This window comes from Zootermopsis nevadensis, unplaced genomic scaffold, assembly GCF_977971745.1.
Source record: "Zootermopsis nevadensis isolate Lab colony 2312 unplaced genomic scaffold, Znev_1.0 Znev_ptg000017l, whole genome shotgun sequence".
In the NCBI taxonomy this organism is placed as follows: domain Eukaryota; kingdom Metazoa; phylum Arthropoda; class Insecta; order Blattodea; family Termopsidae; genus Zootermopsis; species Zootermopsis nevadensis.
In genome coordinates this window covers 8,316,949-8,329,531 of record NW_028259149.1, presented here as the reverse complement: position 1 = coordinate 8,329,531, position 12,583 = coordinate 8,316,949, and the positions used below count along the sequence as shown (strand labels likewise).

Genomic DNA, 12,583 nt, shown 5'->3' with positions numbered 1-12,583 from the left:
AGTAATTAAGAGCCATGAATTTCCAATAATTCCGTCTGGATTTTAACGTCTTTTTCTCTTTCTGTTAATCCCAGCGGAAGATTTAATTTTGTTCTCATTGTGGAATTTTCTCCTCGTTCGAATGTTGTACCAGCCCTTTTGTTTATTTAATCGTCCTGTTTAAATCGATTTCTCGCACAAATTGTGTTATGAAGACTTCTTCTTTGTGCAATTACCCTAGCGTTTCATTCACAGCCTTTCTGTTTTTTCTATTTCCAGGTACCCCAAGTTCTCTCCTCCCTTAAGGTTTTAAGATCAAAATCCTGAACACATCTCATGCATCTGTTACTTCTTATTTAATCGGCTTACCAATTTTAGATTAAGAATGCACTTTTTGAAACTGTTTGTTATATAATTTGCTCTAGTCCTTTATTACTTCATCTGTCTTAACTTATGAATAGGCCCACGTGTTCCTGATTCTCTGTTTTGCAGGTTTAGGCTATTACAATTTTTCTAATTCTGGATTTTCGACAATTATCACGGATAAAAAGTAAAGAAAAACACTAATGTAAAATTGGTAACTTTCGAGGAATCCAAAATGCTCATATCTATCAAAATCGATACCTTTTACGATTAAATATGTCGTCTTATCAAGATACTCCTAGCATTTTACAAAACATGAAGATTCATTAGTATGTTTACAAAAGATTAGTATTATGACAGCGTTTTAATGTCAGTAAAGCGTGAAGATGAGGTGTCTTCAGGTGTATGTCGCCCAGGACAACAGCTTCATGCGTTAGAAATGACCAATTTATTTCTTGGATCAGCTCAGAATTCCCGCCAACCGAGCTACCTGGCAAAGTATTTCTGGCAAAATATAAATGCAAATGAAGGTGTCAAACGGAAAAGGTTCGTTAGCTCCGATCACGGTAGCACACACAAGTGTAAGCGCGTACCTGGCTGCAATGTACTTAACCAGAGTTATGTTGCATGTAAAGCTGTGTAGGAAGACGGCCTTGTAGCTCTGAAGACAGGACGGGGTATAGTGCTTTAGTGATTCTTGTTTTCGAGAAGCCCCACGTACGAAACAACTCCCACAGTTTGACGATTTTGATGTTCTGGATCGAGACGCCATTCAGACTCGTAGGTAGATACCAACGCTTCGGAGAAACACTGCCTCGTTCTTCAGGGCTGAAGAACAACATCGTAATCCTCGCTGCAGTGACAACCTCAAAGTTCTTAGTGTTATTAAACGCTTCTAAACTGGAATAATAACTCCCATATATTTCTTAATAAAACAACATAATCTTCGATGTAATATCACAATTCCATTCAGAAGTACTTTTTGAGAAGCCCGTGCGGTTGATACAGCGTTAGAGATAATTGTGTTCTGTTCTGGATTTTACTCAGTGTGATCTAGAAGACGTTTATCGACGTTTCAGAGGTGTTTGCTGCTTTCGTTATCAGGACAATGAAACTTATTATCCTGACTACTGAGATAGCAAACACCTCTGAAAAGTGGGCAGATATCTACGAAACTACACTACGCAACATCCCAGAAGACGTCTTAATTCTCGCCATGCTGAGAATATGAAATTACGCCTGATGAAGCGTTGTTAAATAAATAAAGAAACGAAGTGTTTACATTACGAGGCAAATGGCGCTGCGCCCCGGGACACTCAGTAACTGACTGTTGTTCTTAGAAGTAGTCCAAAACGCATTGATCTATACTGATGAAATGGTCCAGCAAATAAAATAACAGAGTCCTAACTTAGGAAGGACATTCCCACCCGTCTCTGCATGCATAGCTTCCCATATTATTAAGCACGCAATAAATTGCCTATTATCGCAAGGCTGGCTCTACCTAAAGACATGCAGACCTGCCTTCTACTTATACACCGTCCTTTTCCACCTCCGGGGTTGTCACCTAACGAAAAGAAACAATTCGTTGCTTCAGACACTGAATACGGGGTAGGAATTCAAAGGAAACAAAAAAAAAAGCTAGCTCGAAAATAATGCCGGATAATTATAGTGCTACACATGTCACCAAGTTTGAAGGAACAAATCCCAAAGTGTCTGCATATGAAGATATATGGTAAAATAGCGTGTTTGTGTGAGACGTGCAGAGACTTGTGAATAATATTACCGCTCTAAAATCGCGTTGGTAAGTCGTAATAATCGTTATTGTTAATGTAAGATAGACCAGTTTATTACAAAGGGTGACAGCTAGTCTTGTTTCTCCACAACAAAGTAACTCGCTCTTATCCTGATTTGACAGTCTTTGTGGTTTGTTTGAATTAGGGAGGGAAGCATATCAATGGGTTTTACGAATATGTCAAAGGAAATTGTCAGGAAGAATTGTTAATAGGTTATACTGTGTATGATCTTACATGCAACTACAATCTGTTACAAAAGTGGGAAATGATTTCATTTTGTCCCGGGTTAAAATGTTTGAAATATATGCTGGTCTGTGTCTCATGTTATTAACACATTGACTAAAATTCTGAATTTTGATGATAGTGCAGTATCGCGGAAGACAGAAATTTTTACGTAAAGTTAAATTATCGAGTATTATGCTTATCGGCAATATAAGCTAATGGTGTTTCTAGACACATACATTGTTTCGATAATATTAAATAGCATAGAGCTAAATTATTGTAATGATAACATGCGTCAGAAATTACCAAGTCCTATATTAAGACAGTAAGAAGTCATTTATCTGCCCTAGCTATCATTTGCCGAAGACGCTCAAGTTAAGCCTTTGCTAATGACAAGCCACAACGTTTATTTTCGCTTCGTTCTAAACCCAGTAATACTTTCTTCCAAAACTTTGTATTTAATCTACCAACAAGACATTATACGGCTTTATTATACCTTCTAAACGTCGCTATTGGAATTATGCATAGTAGTTATTTAACAAAAGCGTTCATTTTGCTGGTGCGCAATATTATTTCCGCACACCTTTTAAGTCTTCGTTTAAATAACACATGTTCCTTTCCGTGTGCTAACTTTTATAGCATATCATGAAGTTTTAATGTAATTAAGGGTGTAATGCAAACTAAAGCTTTCTTCTTTATTCTTTATTCTCTATTTTTAATTACTGGTGACGTTCACGTGTTGGCCTTTAAATTATTCCTTTTCTGTTGTTGCTGCTGCTTGGTAAATCGTTTTCTTTGTCTCTTGTGGAAATAGAAGAAGGTGAACAGACTCATTTATGCAGAAAAGGTTTCCATTTTGTAGTTTTAACTTTAATAGTTATAATATGGTTCTACATTTATTAGACTTCAAAAGTTTTCATAGCTAATACATGGTTTGTGTTTCAGTCTGTCCAGTCCGTTGTTGTTCGATGTAGAGACATCGATTCTTAATCGAGGCAGGAATTATAACGATAATTTAACTTTAAGTTTGGAGAGTCCTCGAGAAACTAATAGTCACTCAGCTAGTCAATAAATTCCTTACCTTTTATGGATATTCCGAAGGTCCATCGCTGTATTTACAGGAGTCTGAAAATTGCCATAAATGGTGTCACTGCTGTTGCCTTTTGACCGTTAATGACATTTTGCAGAATATTTATGCTGTGAGCAAATTAAACAAGACATCGATGTGTGTTTGTTATACGAGTACAATGTAATTCGACGTAATTTCACGATGTATACTTACGTGGAATTTTGAGTGTATTTAATGTTACCAGCATTCTTTAGGTCTGTTTTGAACGCACCTAATTGTCAGGCTGTAATGGCGGAGTGGAACATCACAATGTAGAATAGACTGCGCTTGTTTTCAAGACAATGAAAGTACAAATTTAGTGATATACATTTTTATTTTCAATTCATTCATTTATGATGTAAGCGGGGAATTTAGCACGCAAGCGAACACTTTACACATTTTTAGTTGGAAACCTGAAGAGAATAGACCACTTGAGAAATCTCTGATCATATTAAAGAGTTTGTGATGGCGTGAACTGAATCCAACTGACTTGATAAGGAACCAGAAATGAAAAGTGCTTTCTGCTGTAGGTCGAGCGAGGATGACTACTGCCCCCCAGAAGACGTCGAATTCATTCAGGAGGCAGTTCTCAAGGTGTTGAGACAGGTATATGCCCCAGTGAAGCTCACTCTAGCTTATAAAGAACAGGAATAATACATGCGAGTAAGATTTGAGGTTCTCACAGCGGTGAGTATGAACATTTTTGTCTTCTGGGTTGTTGTGTTGTGTAGTATGGTCGATGAATCGCCCTGATGACGGAGGCAGTATGACCTCTGAAACGTTGATAAACATCGACCATACTACAAAGAGCAACAACTTAGAAGACAGAAATCTTAATATATGTGAGGTTTGAAATTCTCACGGCAGACATGACAGTGTTGTTTTCTGGATTGTGACGCCGTGTAGACTCGTAGGTAGATACCAACATTGCGGAGAAACATACTGTCTCTGTACAGCCCTGATGATGGGGCGCCATGTTTCTCCAAAACGCTAGTATCTGCATACGACTATGCAGAGTGTCATAACGCGAGAATAAAAATAACGTCAGCAATTGAGCTGGCCCACCGATCACTTTCTATTACGAGTTATTAACCAGACACATTCTCTACAATACTTCCTTGGCTATCATAATTAATTTATGGTATGTATTAATGCCACAACCGGTACGTATGTCAAGTAAACATAACAGTTTATGAAAACAACAGTTATGGTTGTATCAGAAATTATCATGAAATTTCTTCTAAATATTTTGTTGAATTTTACAAAAGAACGAACGTTTTACCAAAATCCTCTCAACCCGCAAAAAATATTTGAGACACGAATCATGACAGGAATTTGATTTCGAGTTTGTTTTATTTCGTTGCAATGTTTAGTAAAACCGGATGGTTTTATAATACATACTTGAAATAATGCAACATAAATACAACAAAACTGAAGACATTTGATTGGCTACTTATTTTGTATGTCATGTGTACAGCAATAGACAGTTAACTACCTCGGATATATTTCGCTACGGGAGGTGTCATTGAACCTAAGGAAAGTCTAGCGTTTATATATATAATACTAATATCATAAATACATTTAGATTGTTTATATTTTTGAATCCGTCTAGATCTCCTGGTAACGCAACAGGGACATGTGTGCCTTTCACACTTTTTATAATTTTACAGAACTTCAGTAATAGAAAATCAAGACAACATAATACCTAAGTTATATACATCTGCTTTATGAAGGTTGTAACAGGCAATACCAGACTACAACAGTATGTAATGTTATTGCAAATACATTGACCCAGGATACATGCCTGCCTAACAAAGAAGGATTCTATTTCATACATACAGGTAACAAGTTTTTAAAATGTAGTTTTGCTACTGGAAGCCAGGCTTATATCTTCATTATGTCTCTAAAACATTCTACGCCACTAAAAGCAACTTTGTGAAAGACAGACAAGAGTTTATTCGAATAGCATTAAAATATGTGGAAATTTCATCATGTACATTCATTTCTACTTCCCCAGAGTCTGCACACAAATCTGCATCACTAGAGTTAAGTTTGGAGTTACAATGCTCTTAGAGATCTGTGTCATTTTCCTCTACATGACTTACAACATTCAAAACATTTTGTGATTTTTTGAATCTTCAAATGCAGTTTCAGTTTGTCCTTCATAAATACGACATATATTTTTGGTACATTAGTGAACTCTTTCAAATTTATTTATATCATGTTCAACTTCAAGATATCTTAATTCTAAAAATATCGAACATACTTATTACAAGATAACATTTACACAGCAACTGGAAATGTTTTACTCTCTTGCTGTTAGCACAAACATAATCAATTGATGATTTGATTTAATTTAATTAATATTTATAAGATTTGTGTGTTAGTTCGCTTATTTCCTGTTGTGGTTCAAATAACAGTAGTTGGTATTTCGTATCAGATTGAAAATCGAAGACAGTTACATTATCGATTACAGCTATGTAATCGATAATAGTTTGTGTTATGCTGAAGAACAGTACTTTACAATTATGTTCCATTTTCTCATTTAGTTAGTTATGTTCCGTTAGTCATTTTATGTAGTGCCTGCCGGTGTTTTGAGGTTTATAACATGTAAATAAATCTCATTACTATGAAGTGAAGCAAACGTTTTAAACTTTTTGTCATATTTCACATTAATGTATTTGTTAAATTGTTTAATACATATACTTTTTGTAAGATATGAGACATCAAACTTATTGAACGTAATAAAATTTCACTAACCCAACAAATAAACCGTCTGTTAATCAGTCCAACCAGATACCTCCATCTGCATGTGAGATTGACCAGTGATAAGAAAGAACCTGGGATACGGATCAAGATAGACAACCATTTGAGTTTGCAGTATTTTAGACAGTAGGCGTAAGAGAATCGTTTAAGGATACAGGCATCCTGGTAAGCAGGCAGACAGGTCCTTTGGACTGAAGGTAGGAGTATAGCTGAAAAGAATTCCGAAATGTGATCGGATCTTAAACTTTCAGTTCTTCACAAAGTGTTTGCAACTTATCCAAAAATTTCTTCTTTCCTTATTACAATTTTTCAGAATTACTTAAGAAGAAATTCAGTCACCAAAGCAACTCCAGGTTCCTTTTATAAACTGTTAAATTTTCGAGTCCTTTAAATCTGTGCAATGCGGTTCACACACGCCTTTCCTCTCAAGCTTTCGTACAAATTGCAAATGTGTTAAATTTTGACCGGTTTGTTGAACCACGTACACGCTGCCTAGGGTTTTGTTCTTAGTTCCGAAAACTGCAGGAGGAAGACAGGTCTTTGAAATTGCCCCGGACTGAAATGTGATTAGTTCCGGCTTTAGATGGGAAGATAATCTAAATCGTATGAAGCCCTATCTTACCTAAACAATATTTAGTGGTCTAGTTTCTACCGCAGAGAAAAAAACAACATGTCTCAATCACAAAGATCAGTTTTCAGTGCAAGTTCGACGAAATAATCGTTGTTTATTCTGAGAACCGTACGAAACTCATAAAAAATATGTAACTAAAGAGCAGATGGTCGTGATTTATTTAAGCAGGTGGTTCTCATATTAATGGGCTTATTAATCTTAGAGAAATTGAAAAGTTGATTGGACAAAAACTAGTTCAGTATTAAGTTCGGTGACAGATCTTAACGAAATTTGATGTTCGGTGAAAAAAAGGAATTCTAAAATCAATTAAGCAGAGAAGCCTCAGAGAGAGAGAGAGAGAGAGAGAGAGAGAGAGTACCATAAATTAGAATCAGTCATGACTGAGAAACATAATGCCTTACACGGGCACGTTGTGCCCGTGTAAGGTGAGAAATATTTTTTTTATTAACTTTTGAAACCGCACCATTCTTTTGTGTATACCCTGTACATTGCTCAAACTTCAAGGAACAGAAATAATGGTCAAGAATGGTTTCATAATTGTAAATATATGTGTTAAGAGTAAAAGGCAGATGTGTTTAGCTAATTTATGATAATAGAAATGACAACCGGACGTTGCTTTTGCATAAAAACTTATCGACACTTCTTGTAAGCTCTACACTTTTTGAACAAACATTTCCAAGTCACATGACATCATTAGTATTCTTACTGCGGGAGATGTTTCAGCCAGGATTCTACTCACAATCTCCGCTTCTAATCATAAGCCTCATCCGCCTTAGGGGAAAAAGCAACCCTTTTCGACCCCTAGCTGTCATCCTGTATCTTCTGTCACCCATAATTCCTTATTTCGCGTGGGGGAGATTCTCAGTCAGTACTTCGAAACGGGGGAAGCAGAGGGTTGTAGATAATGAGTTCTGGAGAATGACAGAAACTTTTAAGGATAAAGGTGTGGTAGAAAACAAAAGCAACATATCTATCAGGGTCACTAAATTCTTGGACCATGTCCATCATCAGTGTTTTAAAAGGAACACTAAGTTTCGGAAGCTGGATCTGCTTCCATCCACACGTTAAAAAGGGGGAGTGGCACCTACTGTGTTGGGTCAGATAGAAATAAATAAACTCAATCACACTCGTACTACACGACAATAATCACTTCACAACTACCACAAACACTATTGACCGATCACCAAAACCAACACGCAGCAAACACTGCCACAACCACACAAGAACCACCATGACAGCCATTGCACGACCACAAACACCACAATCAACCGAACATTAACACAACCACCAGACAGCTATTACAACCACAGTCACTCAACAATCACCACCGAAAATACCCGACCTTTACCATTCGACCACCACCATCACAAGCCCACGATTACACCACCGAACGACCAGTATCACAATCACACATCAATTACTATCACAACAACACGACCACCAGTAACACAATTTCACCATAATTACTTACAACTACTACATTACCACAACAACCTGACCGCCGTCACTACCACCAAATTGTGCTTTCGGTATATTTTAAAAATTGTTAGTTTTGTGCTATTGTTTAAGTTTTTTGCAATAATTGGACATTTTTTTCAAAATTCACCTCATCATTTCCCTGATAAATCTGGTGTCTGCCGGGTCCAATCTCTACCGTACACCGTCTCTGAAGGAAACGGTATCTGCCAGACTCGGTCTCTGCACCATCTGGTCTCAGTATGTCTCGGTTTTTATGTTGGATTGTTTCTGGGTGTACTGTCTCTCTGACGAATGTGGTCTGTGTATAACTCGGTGTCTGCAGGGACTGTTCTCTGTATACACGGCTCTGACATGCCGTCTCTAACAGCTTTGGTGCGGCAGACAACACTTAAGGCATAGACTCTGACTAGGAGATACCGAGTCCTGCAGAGGCCGGTTGGTGTAGACACCGAGGCAGGCAGCAACCGGGTATGATAGCAGCCGTCAGGCAGAGACAGAGAGAGGCATTCACCGAGTTTGGCAGGCTTCTCTTGGGGAGGTTTTAGAAAAAAAAATGCAAAATTTTCGAAAAATCAAAAACTGCTGTATATTGTCTGAAAAGCGCACAAAGCCAAAAAAATTTGAAAACAAATTTGAATGTGAAATTGTTAAATAGTTTTTGGTTTTGTGCGCTTTTTGGACAATTTCAAGCATTTTTTGATTTTTTGAAAATTTTGAAATTTTTCAAAATTCCCCCACCTGATGCCTTGCAGAACCGGTCTTTGTCGGAGTGTTCCTGATGTAGTGCCTCTCTGCCGAATGCGGTCTGTGTATGCCTCGGTGTCTGCAGGGACTCGTCTCTGTATATACGGCTCTGACATGCCGTCTCTAACAGCTTTGGTGTGGCAGACACGTATAGCATAGACTCTGACCAGCAGATACCGAGGCCTGCAGAGGCCGGTTGGAGCAGACACCGAGGCAGGCAGCAACGGTGTGATAGCAGCCGAGTCCGGCACAGACAGAGAGAGGCATTCACCGAGTTTAGCTGGCTTCTCTTAGGTAGTTTTTAGAAAAAAAAATTCAGAATTTTCGAAAAATCAAAAAATGCTGGAAATTGTCTGAAAAGCGCAAAAAAAACCAAAAAATATGAAAATTTAAAAAAAATTGGATTGTGAAATTTTTCAAAATTTTTGGTTTTGTGCGCTTTTCAGACAATTTGCAGCATTATTGGGTTTATCGAAAATTTTGAAATATTTTGTCTTTAGTATCCCCAAGAGAATCTTTCCAAACTCGGTGAATGCCTCTCTCTGTCTCTACCGGAATAGGTCGCTTTCACAACCGGTTGTTGCCTGCCTCGGTGTGTGCACCAACCGGCTCTGCAGGAATCGGTATCTGCTGGTCAGTCTCTCTGCCTTACGTATTGACTGCCGCACCAGAGCTGATTAGAGACGTGTCATACAGAGGCCAGTCCGTGCAGACACCGAGTTATGCACATACCGCATTCGTCAGAGAGACAGTACATCAGAAAGAGTACGACACAGACCGGTTCAGGAAAGCATAAGATGGCGGAATTTTTAAAAACTTTCAAAATTTTCAAAAAATAAAAACATGCTGGAAAATGTCCAAAAAGCGCACAAAACTAAAAAAAATTGAAAAATTTTAAATTCAATTTTTTTTTTAAAATTTTCAAATATTCTTGGTTTTGTGCGCTTTTGAGACAAATTGCAGCATTTTTTTATTTTTCGAAAACTCGGTGAATGCCTCTCTCTGTCTCTGCCGGACTCGGCCGCTATCACACCCGTTTACTGCCTGCCTCAGTGTGTGCACCATCCGGCTCTACAACAGTCGGTATCTGCTGGTCAGAGTCTCTGCCTTACGTGTTGTCTGCCGCACCAGAGCTGTATAGAGAGGTCATACAGAGGCTAGTCCGGGCAGACACCGAAATTTGCACAGACCGCATTCGTCAGAGAGACAGTACTTCAGACCGACACAGACCGGTTCAAAAAGATATCTAGTGGCGGAAATTTGAAAAATTTCAAAAATTCAAAAAAACGCTGGAAAATGTCCAAAAAGCACACAAAACCAAAATAATTTGAAAATGTTCAAATTAATTTTTTTTAAAGAATTTCAAATTTTCAGGTAATTTCCAGCATTTTCTGATTTTTCGTAAATTCACAAAAATTTTCAAATTTTATTCAAAGATCCCTTCATGAGATGCGTGCCAGTCTCGGTGATTGCCACATCCTGTCTCTGCTGGACACAGCCAACATCTCACTCAGTTGCTGCCTTCCTCGTTGTCTGCACCAACCAGCCTCATATCACTCTGGTCTCTGCAGGTCCACGTCTGCCTCACGTGTTGACTTCCGCACCTGGGCTTCTCGGAGACGGCAAGTCAGAGCCGTGTCTTACAGAGACAGGCCCGTGCAGAGACCGAGTCACGTACAGACGACATTCGTCAGAGACACAGTACATCAGAAACAGCCCAAGGGGGGCCGCTTCCGCAAGGCATCAGGTGTTGGAATTTTGAAAAATTTCAAAATTTTAAAAAAATCAAAAAATGCTGGAAAATGTCGAAATAGCGCACAAAAACAAAAAATTAGAGAAATTTCACATTCAAAATTTTTTCAAAATTTTCAAAAAATTTTGGTTTTGTGCGCATTTCAGACAATTTCGAACATTTTTTGATTTTTCGAAAATTTTGAAAATTTTAAATTTTATTGCAAGATCCCTTCAAGAGATGCATGCCAGTCTCGGTGACTGCCACATCCTGTCTCTGCCGGACACAGACTCCATCTCACTCAGTTGCTGCCTTCCTCGTTGTCTGCACCAACCAGCCACAGCATCACTCTGGTCTCTGCAGGTCCACGTCTGCCTCACGTGTTGACTTCCGCACCTAGGCTTCTCAGAGACAAGTCAGAGCCGTGTCTTAGAGAGACAGGCCCGTGGAGAGACCGAGTCACGTACAGACCGCATTCGTCAGACACAGTACATCAGAAACTTTCCAAGGGGAACGCTTCCGCAAGGCATCAGGTGGTGGAATTTTGAAAAATTTAAAATTTTCAAGAAATGAAAAAATGATGGAAAATGTCCAAAAAGCGCACAAAACCAAAAAAAAAAATGAAAAATTTTACATTCAAAATGTTTTCAAAATTTTGAAAATATGTTGTTTTTGTGCGCTTTAAAGACAATTTCCAGCATATTATGATTTTTCGAAAATTTTAAATTTTATTGAAAGATCCCTTCAAGAGATGCATGCCAGTCTCGGTGATTGCCACATCCTGTCTCTACCGCACACAGCCTCCATCTCACTCAGTTGCTGCCTTCCTCGTTGTCTGCACCAACCAGCCACAGCATCACTCTGGTCTCTGCAGGTCCACGTATCCATCACGTGTTGACCTCCGCACCTGGGCTTCTCAGAGACGGCAAGTCAGAGCCGTGTCTTACAGAGACAGGCCCGTGCAGAGACCGAGTCACGTACAGACCGCATTCGTCAGAGACACAGTGCATCAGAAACATTCCAAGGGGGACAGCTACCGCAAGGCATCAGGTGGTGGAATTTTGAAAAATTTCAAAATTTTCAAAAAATCAAAAAATGATGGAAAATGTCCAAAAAGCGCACAAAACCAAAAAATTTGAAAAAATTCACATTCAAAATTTTTTCAGAATTTTCAAAAAAAATTTGTTTTGTGCGCATTCCAGACAATTCCCAACATTTTTTTATTTTTCGAAAATTTTGAAAATTTTAAATTTTATTGAAAGATCCCTTCAAGAGATGCATGCCAGTCTCGGTGAGTGCCACATCCTGTCTCTGCCGGACACAGACTCCATCTCACTCAGCTGCTGCCTTCCTCGTTGTATGCACCAACCAGCCACAGCATCACTCTGGTCTCTACAGGTCCACGTCTGCCTCACGTGTTGACTTCCGCGCCTGGGCTTCTCAGAGACGGCAGGTCAGAGCCTTGTCTTACAGTGAGAAGTCGGTGCAGAGACCGAGTGACGTACAGACCGTATTCGTCAGAGACACGGTACATCAGAAACATTCCAAGGGGGACAGCTTCCGCAAGTCATCAGGTGGTGGAATTTTCAAAAATTTCAAAATTTTCAAAAAATCAAAAAATGATGGAAAATGTGTAAAAAGCGCACAAAACCAAAGAAATTTCAAAAATTTCACATTCAAAATTTTTTCAAAATTTTCAAAAAAAATTTGTTTTCTGCGCATTTAAGACAATTTCCAACATTTTTTGATTTTTCGAAAATTTTGAA

General features: G+C 38.5%; 1 protein-coding gene across 2 annotated transcripts in view; it reads left to right on the top strand.

Annotated features, from left to right (window-relative positions):
• Window positions 1–6,231, top strand: part of MESR6 (misexpression suppressor of ras 6) — an 841,969-nt gene extending 835,738 nt beyond the window's left edge. For both annotated transcript variants that reach the window (XM_087350337.1, XM_087350339.1), the window contains one exon: window positions 3,996–6,231. In XM_087350337.1, coding sequence (XP_087206463.1) covers window positions 3,996–4,119 — 124 coding nt within the window. In that variant the 3' untranslated portion in view covers window positions 4,120–6,231. The remainder of the gene's footprint in view (window positions 1–3,995) is intronic.
• Window positions 6,232–12,583: the final 6,352 nt, after the last annotated feature.